At 43.1% G+C, this 14535-nt stretch overlaps 1 protein-coding gene across 1 annotated transcript in view; it reads right to left on the bottom strand.

Moving 5' to 3' along the window:
* CR1 (complement C3b/C4b receptor 1 (Knops blood group)) overlaps window positions 1-11270 on the bottom strand; it is a 147322-nt gene extending 136052 nt beyond the window's left edge. Inside the window, exons 1-4 of the mRNA XM_036343832.1 lie at window positions 10878-11270; window positions 6048-6224; window positions 5338-5437; window positions 1212-1297 (exon numbers count right to left, since the gene is read on the bottom strand). Of these exons, the coding sequence (XP_036199725.1) occupies window positions 1212-1297; window positions 5338-5437; window positions 6048-6224; window positions 10878-10995 (481 nt within the window). The 5' untranslated portion in view covers window positions 10996-11270. The remainder of the gene's footprint in view (window positions 1-1211; window positions 1298-5337; window positions 5438-6047; window positions 6225-10877) is intronic.
* Between the last annotated feature and the right edge of the window lie 3265 nt (window positions 11271-14535).

Here is a 14535-nt window from a genome sequence, read left to right as displayed (position 1 = left end):
CATCAGTTAATTGATCATGGAGTCTCAAGAGATGAAGTAGATGAAGAGTGAGCTAAGGTTTGTATAGCAGAAAAGATCTAGGTCTGGTGACCAGAAACCTAACTTGAAACACTATAAAACAGAGTGTGGTTCTTCGTCAGCCAATTCCCAGACTTGAGAACTAGTTTACAGACACAGAGGAGCCTGAAGAAATGGGAGTTTGAATCTTCTTGAGGAAGCAGCCTGCTACACACCCAAAAGGTAAAGGACACCCCCCCCGCCCCCGTTCAGCCCCACAGCCTTCACCAAAGAGGCTTAAAGCTAGTTACCAGGGTTTGAATATAAAAATGGTTACAGAATTAGAGATAGAGATGAAAATATAGAAATAGCCATAGATATATGATCTTTTAATAAAATGAGCTATTGTCATACAGTTTTGTCAATCTGATTTTTTTTCCACATCAAATAGATATAATAAACATCTTTATATGTCATTAAGTGCTTCTCCAGATGTTTTACTTTTGTGGCTGAATAAAATTCCAGTGTACAGATATATTTCTTCTAATGCTGCATGGCTATTATATGTTCCTTAGGAAATCCTATGTAGTCATTTTTATCACGTTTCCTTCCTTCTGGCAGATTCTTTCTAAACCATATTTTGAAACAAGTAGTACATTTAGGTGACGGAACCATTTCACTATTATAAAGAATGCAGCAATGATGCGTTTACAGTGAACTCCTTGCAGAAAGCTGTGCTTATTTCCTAAGTGTGAATTCTAAGAAGTAGGTCTTGTATGTACCCACTTTTGAGGCGTATAGTACAGGGTGCCTTTCAAGAGGGTTTGTTGAACCCTCGTACATGAGGGTGTTGATTCTTCCACAGCTTCATAAACCTTGGAGAGCATCGCTTTATCATTCTATATTTATTTGCCAAGCAGAATGGTTATTATACTGGGGATGGTAGAACCAACATAATTCCAAATTAACTGAAGTAGAAATACATTTTAGAGGCTTTTATGCATTTAAGTCCCCGGATTTACAAAAGGCACATCCCGAGATCAGGAAGAACTTAAACAGTTGCCAGGAAACCCACAAGTACTTTGAGGACAGTAGCGCTGTCTTCAACTATCTGAAGGACAGAATGCCTTAAAGGAATTCAATTCAAATTTTTATAAATTCAGGTGGAAACTTAGACTCTACTGGTAAAGGTAATAGAAAAGATTTCAACTCACTCTGACAAACAGGTACTTCATTTTCCCAGGCGACAGTATTGCCTACGATGGCGCAATAATTAGACGCTTCACCAATGAGTTGGTATCTAGAGGCAAAGAATAATGCATGTTACATTCTAATGTCCCTGCTTAGATTGTTACTTACAAGAGACCACCATCTTGAAGAATTCAGAACAACAATTTCCTTTTGTCATACTACCAATTTCTCCAATTTTATGTCTGTATTGGGACTTTTAAATTTTCTCCTTTATACTTTCTAAACTGGATGGAATCTCTCTTCTTTATCAACTTCAGATACATTTTTATGTAAATCTAAGGTAAATAAGATTCATCAAAGTGGAACCAAAGGAAATCCAAGCAGAACAAAGAGAGTTGAACACTAATCTCATATTTTAAATATTAAAGGCAGAAATTCTCAATTAGTATGCCCCAAACTGTTTAAAGTGTGACATAAAATTTGGAAAATTTAGTGACATTTGTATTTACTTCAACAGAGGCTTTGTATAGTGATGGAATGCTGAGGTGAGCCATTCACGAGAGTTGGTATAGCTAGGGTGAAACTTGATACTATTACAAATTGAGACAAATAATACCAAATAATTGTCAAGTGTTATTTGGTATAGTTAGAACAATGCTATCTATATATATAAAAACCTAAGCGACGGGTCGACCATTCAACCAGTAGCTATGACGCACACTGACCACCAGGGGGCAGATGTTCAATGCACAGGCATGGAAACATGACTCTCAGAGGGAAGGGGCAAGAGGGGAGGGTGGGGCCGAAACCGGTTTGGCTCAGTGGATAGAGCGTCGGCCTGCGGACTGAAAGGTCCCAGGTTCGATTCCGGTCAAGGGCATGTACCTGGGTTGCAGGCACAATCCCCAGTGGGAGATGTGCAGGAGGCAGCTGATTGATGTTTCTCTCTCATCAATGTTTCTAACTCTCTATCTCTCTCCCTTCCTCTCTGCAAAAAATCAATAGAATATATTAAAAAAAAAAAAAGAGGGGAGGGTGGGAAGAGATTAACCAAAAATCTTATATGCATACTAGAGGCCCGGTGCATGGATTCATGCACTGGTGGGGTCCCTCGACCTGGCCTGCAGGGATTGGGCCAAAACTGGCTCTCTAACATCTCCCAAGGGGCCCCAGATTGCAAGATGGAGCAGGCAAGGCTGAGAGACCCCCACCGGTGCCTGTCCGGGCCTCTAGTGTGTGTGTGTGTGTGTATATATATGTGTGTGTCTGCTGCTATATGTGTAGATAGATAGATAGATAGATAGGTAGATATAGCAGTACACGCTTTATTCAAACAGCAAAATAAGCCAATCAGAGATCAGCGTAAAGTGTGACAGCAATGGATGTCATGTAGTTGTTGGGTAGATTCTGTCCTCCTTTTGTTTTAGTTCCAATGAAAGCTCAGTCTTCTGAGCCTTGTAATGCCATCTGTTCTGCTTCCTTCTTCTGGCTCTGCTAAGTTCTGGATGTGTCCCTGCTGCCGGTGGGAGTGAAGGTGCTTTGCTGGCCTGCCTGATGTCACTAGATGGGGAATGGGGGATGTCCAACCCTCGCGATGGAGAATAAACTCTCTGTCCTGTTCTCTGGCTTTCTGGTGAGGATGAGCTTCTCACTCCTGGTGCCAACAGGAGAAGGAGCCATTTATCTAGACCAGTGATGGCGAACCTTTTGAGCTCAGCATGTCAGCATTTTGAAAAACCCTAACTTAACTCTGGTGCCGTGTCACATATAGGAAATTTTTTGATATTTGCAACCATAGTAAAACAAAGACTTATATTTTTGATATTTATTTTATATATTTAAATGCCATTTAACAAAGAAAAAATCAACCAAAAAGATGAGTTCGTGTGTCACCTCTGACACGCCTGTCATAGGTTCGCCATCACTGATCTAGACTGTCTTTCAAGAGGACCAGGAGACATGGGCAAGGGAGGTTTCTCTGAGAAACCACCCAGAATAATCTGCTATGGACACAGCTGTTAGTGGAGTAGGCGTGGAGTGGACCTGCCCTTTTATATGTCTCTCCCCAAATCCACTTGCTCAAAGCATTTTATTTGGGGGCAGTTCTAGGGAGCTGTTGCCCTGGGGAGTGGGTGCCATTTGGCATTTTATTCTCTTCCTCACTTGTCTTTCTATTTCTGCTTCTCTGCAGTAACAAGCAATTTCTTCCCTTTGCCTTGCACATGACAGCCCCTTAGGAGTTTTAGGGGTTTCACCTTCCTAAGCCACAATGTCTATCCTAGAAAGAATTCTAGTTAAAACGTTTTTCTATCTGGTAGTGTATGTATGTGTTTATGTATGTATGTCTCTTTGTTTTATATATGTGACTAATAATAATTTCAGTTGGAAATAATATTTAAAAATTTTTAACACACCGGGGTAACAGCGATTAAAAATACATGTGCCCCTGGGGTGGGGTGGGCTGGAGGAGGACAATGGGGGGAGGGGGGAAGGGGACATATGTAATACTTTCAACAATAAAGAATTATTTTTTAAAAATTTAAGCCCTAGCTGGTTTGGCTCAGTGGATAAAGCACCCGCCTGCAGACTGAAGGGTCCCAGGTTCAATTCTTGTCAAGGGCACAGGCCCAGGTTGTGGGTTCAATCCCCAGTAGGTGCCATGCAGGATGCAGCCGGTCAATGATTCTCTTATCATTGATGTTTCTCTCTCTCTCCTTCTCCCTTCCTCTCTGAAATCAATAAAAATTTGTGTTTTTTTAATTTAAAAAAAATATATACCATTTAGTGTTGAGTGTTAGAAAAAAAAATACTTCTATTCCATTGCTGGTATTTTCTGCTTTCAGATCAAACCAAAAATCTTGGAGTCACCCATACTGCTTTTTTAAAATTTCAACTCAATATCTGGCCCATTCAGAAATTTTGCTGGCTAGATCCCCAGTGGGGGGCATGCAGGAGTCAGCTGATCAATGGTTCTCTCTCATCACTGATGTTTCTCTCTCTCTCCCCCTCTCCCTTCCTCTCTGAAATAAAAAAATATACATATTTTAAAAATACATATACTGATTAGGATGATGCATGGGAGGAGATAAAAAAGAAACTCCAGCCCTGGCTGGTTTGGCTCAGTAGATAGAGTGTCAGCCTGGGGACTGAAGGGTCCCAGGTTCAGTTCCAGTCAGGGGCACATGCCTGGGTTTCAGGCTTGGGCCCCACTGGGGGGCGTGCAGGAGGCAGGCAATCAATGATTATCTCTCATCATTGATGTTTCTCTCTCTCTCTCTCCCTCCTCCTTCCTCTCTGAAATCAATAAAAATATTTTTTTAATTAAAAAAAAGAAATTCCAGGGAATGAAAAACATAAAATTCAGAATGGTGCTTACTTCTGGAGACGTTCTGGAGGTGGAGGAACGAGAATTGGGAAGGGCACACAAGAGGCTCCAAATGTACTAGTAATATTTCTTAAGGTGAGTAGTTTATACACTGGAGCTCATTTTAATGTTACCGCTATGTTAAGTGTTCACATATATTATTTTGTATGTATTATAAGTGAGCAAAAAAGCAAAGCAAAAGTGAAGTATAAGGTGAAGCAGTCCCCCTACTTCTTTCCTAAATGGGTGCCTCCCCCAAGGATAGGCCAAGAAGATGTCCCCAGCATGATGCTTGCACTGTGAGCACTTCTGGGGAGGAGCTATCACAATTCAGATCTGCCCATTCCTCACACCTGCTCCATCCTCCCAAACAAATCACTCCCACTTCCCCCTGAATCCACCATCCCCAGCTCTTGGTGCTTTGAGGAGAGAATATATTTGTGGGTCAAGTAGTGTTTGTTCCATTTGCTTCTTTAGAGAGCTGGTCCTCTCCATCCAATGAATGCTTCCCCTGGTTTTATGTGCATTAATTTGGTGTACAACAGGCACCCCCCCTCCCCCATTTTCTAGATTTTTTATCTATTTTTGAAATATATGCTTAATCATTTCAAGGGTATTTAAATGCCTGTATTGAAGCTACCACCTTCACTTAGAAATCCTATTGGTTTGTTTTAATGGGTAGGTAGTTTGACTCTCCTCTCTAATACTATTGTTTAGAAATTGCTGTTACAATTTTTGAACCGTCACCTCCCCTCACCACCCCCCAAATGCTACTGCAAACTCACCCTTCATTACAAGAATAATTAATTCTTGATCCAAACTTGCCTTCTCCAGTTATTTCCATTTTGCCATTTGTGGGCTCGGAAGGAGTTCCACATGATTTACCTATGGGAAAGAAGCAGAATTTGGGGACTGGGTGTAGAATTCCTTGAACTTCTCTTAGTAAAGACCCAACCTGTCTACAGCTTACTGAAGAACATTTGTAGTTCTACAGTTTTTGCCACATTGGGGAATTGCACAACACTGTCTCAAAATCAGCCACCTACTAAGCACCACTTTCAAAAAGACCTCCCCTCCAGTTCTATCTAATCCTCACCTTATGCCTCCCAGGAAAATGTAAACTTTATTTGTTACCAAAGTGTTTACTCTGTGATTCAACCAGAGTAAAGGTCTCAGAGTCTGAGCTTTTGTTCTTACTTGCACTTTGTTTTCCTTTCCTGAGGCATTCATCAGTTTCAGTTGTGAAAATGGCAGATGCCTAGTGAGTGGGGATTTCCCTCAATCATGCCCTAATGACAGTTTCTTATGAAATGAACTTTTAATGAAGGTGCCAGGAACTCAAAGCAGTCGGAAGATATGACTTCTCTTGGTCCTCAGGTCCTAATGAGGCAAACTTACAAGTCATAGATGTTTTCATTCCCAAATCTGAACAATTGCACCAGTTCTTAGGGATGTTTCACTGAGACAGAGGAGTTCTCAGTCCAGAGTTACTTACGGGTACAGGTTGCAGGGCTTGACCAGACTGAGTTTTTTAGGCAGGTGATAGAGAAAACTCTCCTCTGGTAACCAGGGCGGCATTTATACTGCAAAGATGTTCCAATGGGAAACTCAGCCTCATCAGTCAGTGTTGTAGGCATGGCAGATGGAAGATATGGCGGGGCTTGGCATTGACCTGAAGACCAAGATCACAGGGACATTAGGGTTAATGAGGGGACTTCTATTCCACCTCCTGTTTTTCTCCAATATGCTTCATAGATGTGATCGAAGAAGAAAATGAACACTTTAATGCTGGTAAAAGGATTGCTTCCCTTAGCAGCAACTTTAGAAAAGAGCTTTTTAAAACAGCATCTATCCATTTTAAAAGTGCCTGCTATTTTGAAGGCAATTAAGATATATCTATATCTATATCAATATCGATATATATTTATATCTAATCTATATCTATTTTATCTATATCTATATATCTAATCTATCTGTTCTTTCACGGAAGGAAAAACTAATTCATAGCTTCACATTTTATCCATCAGAAAGTCCCTGGGCTCTGGCTTCCTTTACCCCATCCTCTTGCATAATAATCAGCAGGCATGCATTTCACCATCTATCTTCATTCCCAGTTGACCACCCAGACCTAGCAGCACAACAGCCTCTTCTCTGGTCACAACTATTAAAAGATGTTCCGAAGTCAATACATCAGCACAGGAAAATTCAGCACATGCTTTGCAGACCAAACTCAACAACTGAACTTTGTGAGGGCCTATATTTTATAATGCACATCTTGAATTAAATATTAGACTCATTTACTTCTTAAGATGTAAAGGTTTAAGTTAAACTAATAAAAGTACCATGTAGTCTTAAACAATCCTATGTAATAAAAGCTAATATGCAAATTGACTGAAAGGCAGAACAACTGGTCGCTATGATGCTCACTGACCACCAGGGGGTAGATGCTCAACACAGGAGCTGCCCCATGGTGGTCAATGTGCTCCCACAGGGGTAGTGCTGCTCAGCCAGAAGCCCTGAGCTGGGTTCATGGCTGGTGAGTGCAGCGGTGGTCGCAGGAGCCTCTCCCGCCTCCACAACAGTGCTAAGGATATCCGACTACCGCTTTAGGCCCAGACTGCGAGAGGGATGTCTGACTGCCGGCGCTGGGGATCGGTCCTAAGCCATCAGTCGGGCATCCCCTGAGGGCTCCCAGACTGTGAGAGGGCTTGGGCCAGGCTGAGGGACCCCACCAAGTGCATGAATTTCATGCACTGGGCCTCTAGTATGTAATAAAGAAGAAATAGCTATTGGAAAAGTATTTTACATTAGAAATAGGTTCTGTTCTGATTTGATTAATCTTCTATTTCTTTCCACACACCTTATTACTTAATTTAAATAATGGAGGGTAGATTGTTCAATTTTATTAGGCTGTAAGTAATCAACTTTTGGATTTATTGATTTGTACTTATTTTTATTTTACCTTTAAAAAAATTTTATTGAGCCTATTTGCTGAGTTTAAAAATAAATTTTTTAAGATGGTAACTTAGATTTTTTTATTTTCAGCTTTACATAATTTCTGAAATAAGCATTTGTATTATTATTTTATTCTGAGGACAGACTTAGCTGTATTCTCAACGTTTTGATGTACCATATTTTCAGGTTTTTGAGTTTCTTAACTTTATTAAACTTATTGGGGTGTCATTGGTTAATGAAATTATATAGGTTTCCAGTGTACAAATGCATATTTTCAGTTCAAAATATTTGTTAATGGCCATTGTGATTTCTTTATTGACCCATGGCTTATTTAGCAATGTTTTGCATAATTTAGAAACATTTGAGGAAAGTTTTAGCGGTAGATTTATTATCAAGTTTTGAAATTGATTGACACTTGTATGTCTCAGCATATAGTCAACTGATATAACTGTATCAAATGAATATTTTTAAGGTGTATCTGTGGTAGTGGGTATAGTGTTGGGGGTATGCCAGTGAGGCCCAATTAACAATTAATCATGTTTGCTAAAATCTTCTAGATACTTATATTGTATATTAGATATAAATAGAAAGTTAAAGAAATAGGTAGAGATGAAATAAACATTATAAATGCTTTACTAATCACAATATAATATGATCATTAACTAACATTTAAACCCACAAAAATACAGTTAGAGTGAGTTTCTCTCTTGGTAATGATGGATAAAGCTATCTATCGCTAGTTTTCTTGATACTTTCTACATTTTTGCTTTTATCTACCTTTGGTCAGTTGAGATTGAGGTGATGAGATTGACAGTGTTTCTCTGACAAAGAGCTTGTATATGAGTCTGTGTGTCTGTGTGTGGGGGAGTGGCTGTCAGGTATGCTATTTTCTTACTTCCTTGAGTTGACCTTATTAGAATTATTTCACTCAGTGTTTCTATGCAAGACATTTCTGAAGTTACTTGTCCAATGGTGGAGGTTCCAGTAGGTAAAACTAGGCAGTGGACACCATACACACCTTCTCATCTGAGCATATACATGTAAACTGAAATATGCCACAAAACACAGAAAGCGAACAGGAATGCCCGTCCTTCCTACCTTGCATCACTACACAGCAGGGGCCAAGAGTGAGAGCTGACCTGAGGCCCAGGAGAGGGCAACAGAGACCGCTATATTGAACACTGTCATGCTCCCTTAGTGTGCTCCTCGGTATATAAATCCAATATCCCCGTGAATCATCCTGTACAACTGTTTTTTGGATTCCCTCCCTAAGTGCTGCTTAAGCTGTGCTCCTTCCACTCATTGACGCTGAGATGTCTCCATTTCAGACCTCCTGTGGCTTTGAGGTTGTCTTGAGTGACTTCCCAGTCAGGGTCCCTTAGATGTGCATGGGGATTTTCAGGTTCCAAAACACTATCACAGACACTACCTCATGCAATTTTTGCAATAGCCCTCTCAGATAACAGGATGTCAAATATGCTCATTTTCTACTCATGGACACTGGAAGTTAGGGATGTTAATTGACTTGCTGGATCCCAGACCCCCATTTGGTATGTAGCCGACACTGGACAAACCAGAACCCGGGTCTCCCAATGACAGAGATTTCATAAAACCTCACCATTCTAGGTCTGTATGCATCCGCCTGGGCGGCATGGCTCTCTCAGACTTCTTTTCAACTCCAAAGTGCTATGACATTGTCAGCATTCCATCAACAGTTTCTTTATCTAAACTACTTTGGCAAGTAAATCACTAGTTAGCCTAGTTTACCAGTGGTCTGCAAACTCATTCGTCAACAGAGCCAAATATAAACAGTACTTCTTCAAAATAGACTCGCCCAGGCAGAAAACTGACTTCTGCACATGGGCCACGAAGTTTCAATCGCACTGTACGTGCACGTCCGCATGGTATTTTGTGGAAGAGCCACACTCAAGGGGCCAAAGAGCCGCATGTGGCTCTCAAGCCACAGTTTGCCCACCATGGGTTTCGGCTGTTTCACAATCGGAGGCTAGTGTGGTGACCTTAGTAAAATAAGTTGGGGGGCAGTTAATGGTGTCTGAGATTGTTAACAGGGGGAAACTGTCACAATGTTCTAGTAAGAAGGGAGCCAGATACTCACATGGTCCACAGCAATTTCCAAGCACTGACAACAGGGCTTACCTCGCTGGCGACGCTTCTCTTCTGAAAATAAAACTTTAGGTTCTATTACATTTCCTCCCCTAACAGGTTACTTTCTGATGTCTAAGGAGATGAAACATTAACACCAACTTTTCTGAAAAACTGGTTTTTCTTTTCCCATGAGAGAGGGCACCATCCAATAACGAATGTAAAGTGTCTAGTGACAGGGAAGAGCCCAGCTCAGTTGACCAGAAGAGGCTGGGCAAACAGAAGCCAGACCTTCACTCCAACTGAGATGTGGCCAAGGAGCCCCCGAAACTCAAAGGTCTTTTGGGAAAGCCAAAAATAAGAAGAGAAGGGCCCTCATTGAAGTTGTTTACCTAAAGTCAGAAGGAAGGAAGGAAGGAAGGGAAGGCATGACCTCAAAATTTCCATAATGGTTATAATGGTTTTATTTAGTTCTAAACTCATGGCTAAAACGGGTCCACTTTTCCAGGTTGCCTTCTCCCGGAAGCCAGCTGCGCTGAGGGTTCTGGGGCGTCACTAGTTCTCCTAACCCCAAGTGCCCTGCCAAGGGTATGCCCTCAAGTAGCTGCTCAGTGAGTGCGTGTTGATGATGGAGGTGCTGGTTTGGGGAGGGCATGGGCTGAATATTGGCCGGATACAGGGCAGATTTCCGGGGAAAACCGCACCTCCCAGCGCTGCTGGTCCAAACACCCCCATGGACAAAGCTCAGAGCTAATGACTGGGGAACAGAAATGAAGTGACAGGCGCTCGGTTCGACCCTTGGCATGCTTTATGCCATTTAGATGGCAGCCCCGTGAAGTAAGGCTAAGGGCGTTGCCATTTCACAGAAGAGGAAAGGGAGGCAGGCAGGGCTCGTCACTTTCCCACAGTTAAGAAGTTTCCAGGATTAGAACCCAGGCTGGTGGAATGCCCAGACCTCTTTCTGGCACTCGGATCAGCGCCCGGTCCTCACACAGCCCGTCCTGGTCAGCAGGGAAGGCAAGGACTTCATGCTGCGCCACCTGCGCATCTGCGCTCTGCCTGCGCTGGGGACGCTTAAGACCCTGCAGAGGGGAACCCGACTCTACCCAGAGGCCAGGAGGTTCTGAGGACACAGAGGGGGTCGCAGAGCCCCGTGCCCTCGCCCTCTCGCAGCTGAGCCCACTGGAAACGAACCCCCAGGATGCGGGGATCCGGAGGCTGCGTCCCTGCTGGAGGCGCTCCCCACGCCCGCCCGCCCGCATCTCACCCCAGGCAGCCGGCAGCGCGAGCAGCATCAGCACCGCCAGGAGGGCTCCTCTGGAGCCGGAGAGAGAGGGCGCTGGCGGCCACGGAGGCTCGGGGCTCCTCGGAGATCCGGCTCCCATCTTCCCCCGGTACCTCTAGGAACCCGACGTTCGCGGGAAGAAAATCCAAGTCACTAGAAAGCGCAGCTCAGAGGACGGAGACCACAGTCGAGGCGGTGCGCCCAAGATCTGGGGAGCGCAGTTGCGGAACAAAAAGCTTTTGACCACAGCTTCCCCTTAAAGGGCGGGGAAGGGGGCCATGCCTGTTCCCGATTTGCATTGTTTCTAGCGAGTTTGGCATCCGAAGTCCACCTGCAGGTCCCGCACCCCAGGATCGCCGTCTGGCAGAACTTCAGCGCCTCTGTGTGCTCTGCCTGCCTGGGTGGGCAGGTCCAAGCGGTGGTTTCTCCCGGCTCCACTCCCTTATGCTCCTGCCTGACTTCTGTCCTTTGCAAAAATGTGCGTGGGTAGGTCGGCTCCCTAAATGCCTGCTGTCTGTGGTGACAGTTACAGCAACAGGTGCAGGGTACAGGGACGATGAAGAACCCATTTCTCTATGTTGAATTGAGATATACCGAGCCACTGAACGATTTTTTTAAAAAGGGTGACTAAATCAGATTTGAATTTTTAAAATATAATTCCGTCTGTATTAGGGAGACTGGATTGGAAAAGGCAATAGTGCAGTGGTTCTCAACCTTCCTAATGCCACGACCCTTTAATACAGTTCCTCATGTTGTGGTGACCCCCAATCATAAAATTATTTTCGTTGCTACTTCATAAATGTAATGTTGCTACTGGTATGAATCGTAATGTAAATATCTGATATGCAGGATGTAGTTTCATTGTTACAAATTGAACATAATTAAAGCATAGTGATTAATCACAAAAACAATATGTAATTTTGTATGTGTTTTCCGATGGTCTTAGGCGACCCCTGTGAAAGGGTCGTTTGACCCCAAAGGGGTCGCAACCCACAGGTTGAGAACCGCTGCAATAGTGGGTGGAGAGACCAGCAAGGAGGCGTTGACATCACCGAGGGGAGTTTTGGTGGCGGCCTTGACTAGATAAAGTGGACAATTAGACGATATCGGATGTGGAATGAACCAAATTTTTGCATTGGATTTTGGTTACTTCCCTTCTTAAGGTTAATGGTGAGAAAAATAAAATCAGTAATTCACCACAGTTTTCTAAATGAATGGTTTTACCATTTATTGGAATTGAAAAACACGGGGTGGGACATATTTGGAGCATGGGGCTAAGAGTTCAAGGATGAAATGGGTGTGTGTGGTCGGCTGAATAATAGCTCCCCAAAGATGTCCATGTCCTAATTCCTAATTCCTGTGAATATGTTACCTTATGTAATGAGAGGTTTTAGATGTGATCACATTGAGGAACTTGAGATGGGAGATTCCCCTGGGTTATTTGACTGGGTAATGTAGTCACCCGGTCCTTGTTAGAGGGAGGCAGTAGATCAGCGTGGGAGAGGGTGATGACTGAAGCAGAGATTGGATGCTGCCAAAGTCCAGGAATGACAGCCAACTCTAGAAGCTGATAAAGGCAAGTCAGGAATTCCCTGCCTGCAGAAGGCACCAGTCCTGGCAACACCGTGGTTTTAGCCCTGTCAGACTCTTTTTGGACTTCTGAACAGAACTGTAAAATCTGTGTCATTTTAACCTACAAGGTACATGTTACAGCAGTGGCAGAAAACTAATATGGAGGGGAGAGAGGATTGATGGATCAAGGAAAAGTGTAAAAGTTTTTTGTTTTTGTTTTTTTTTAACTGAGAAAGCTTGGGTATGGGACAGATGGAGTATATTGAGGTCCCAGGGATTTGGGAATGTTCTAGGAAAAGCTTGGGAATATAGGTATTGTGTTAATTATGAAGCTGGCTTTTCAGAAAGGCCCAAGAAGAGAGCTTTTAAAAAGAAAACATTTAACATTTTTGTGTAAATCATAGATCTCTTTGCCTGTTTGGTAAAACCTATGGATCCTTTCTCAGAATTATTTTTAAACTAGATGCCCGGTGCATGACATTTGTGTACTGGGGGGTTGGGGGAGCCTCAGCCCAGCCTGTGCCCACTTGCAGTCCAGGACCCCTCAGGGGATGTCTGCCTGTTGGCTTAGTGGGGAGCGGGCCTAAGCTGGCAGGCGGACATCCCCCAAGGGGTCCTTAGCGCTGCCGCAGAGGCCAGAGAGGCTGCCAACACTGCTGCTGTGCTGAGTGGTGCTCCCCCTATGGGAGTGCACTGACCACCAGGGAGCAGCTCCTGCATTGAGCATCTGCCCCCTGGTGGTCAGAGTGCATCATAACGACCGGTCGTTCTGCTGTTCAGCCGATTTGCATATTAGCCTTTTATTATATAGGATGCATAAAATAAAGTACATGAGATTACAAAGCAAACCAGTTATATAGAGTCAGCTCTAGCCCTGAACCTTGGAGGTCTTTAGCCTCTGAGACAAGAACCCAAATTTCAAAATTATTAGGAACAAGAGTCAGAGTTGGAATGAGTTGAATGGAGAGTGGAGAAATTCCAAATATTAAATGCTGTAGAGCGGGAAGAGGCTTGAAAAGATATTGTAGCAGATATTTCAGTAAATGTGTCAGCTCTTTTCTCCTCCATGCAGAGCTATGACTCAAAGTGGAGCAAAGATACTCAAGGTGGAAAACTATACTCAGTGCAGTTTCACAGAGACCCATAGTCCAACAAACCTATCTAACTCAGCACACATAGCCTTAGCTCACATAAAGATTCAAGAATACTGTCTTTATTTGTTCCTGCCTACTCAAGTCTCAGCTCCTACCCTCACTCGTTGAGAAAGGACAGTGTCCCAAATGCGAGGTATGTTTTTTATTTTCCATTACTTTCTCTTTTAAGACTCTACTGCAAGAAATACCTACATTGATCATATCACTTATTGTACCTCCTTTTTAATACATCTATTGCCATTCTCTCAAGGCCTTCTTATCATGCTTTTAAGCTATTCTCAACAGAGAAATGGAAGAAGAAGCCATATCCTAGTAGGCTGATGACTCAATTCCTCAGTCTTACGTCACATGCTATCAGAATACACCAGTCATTACCACTTCCTGTGCATTAATCTCCTAACAACTGCTTTCTGTCCTCATTGCTTGAAAGTTTAACTTCTAGCTCACAGCAACCTTCTCCATTCTCCCTGCATTAATAGCCCTCAGTGATTTGATATTCCCAGCAATGCTATTTTCAAACACCTGCCCTTTCAGGGCCTTCATCTTCTCTGCCAATGATCTTATCTTTTACTCTACTCTGCCACTTATGCCCATGGAAGTACCTTCGATTTTATTCTCTTTGAGCTACAATACCTCCAGAATTTCAACCATTTCAGTGCCCAGCTACCAAAATCTATCCTTCTCGTTTGCCTGGACCCAACCATCTTTGTATTTCTCAGTACCCACAGCCCACTGATCTCACCACCGTCTTTCAGTCTCAAACCCCCTTAGTATCCTCACCTTCCACCTCACCAGGTTAAATTCCATGGTCCATCGTTGTAATCACTATCTTGCATACATCCTCAGCTTCCTTTTTCATTTCTCACTTTATTACATGCTTTAGACAAACAATAATCTTGGTTAGAGTCGATTCT

Source organism: Myotis myotis, unplaced genomic scaffold (genome assembly GCF_014108235.1).
Source record: "Myotis myotis isolate mMyoMyo1 unplaced genomic scaffold, mMyoMyo1.p scaffold_m19_p_18, whole genome shotgun sequence".
Classification (NCBI taxonomy): domain Eukaryota; kingdom Metazoa; phylum Chordata; class Mammalia; order Chiroptera; family Vespertilionidae; genus Myotis; species Myotis myotis.
The sequence above is the reverse complement of the archived record's forward strand: the minus strand, read 5'-3'. Positions and strand labels throughout refer to the sequence as shown.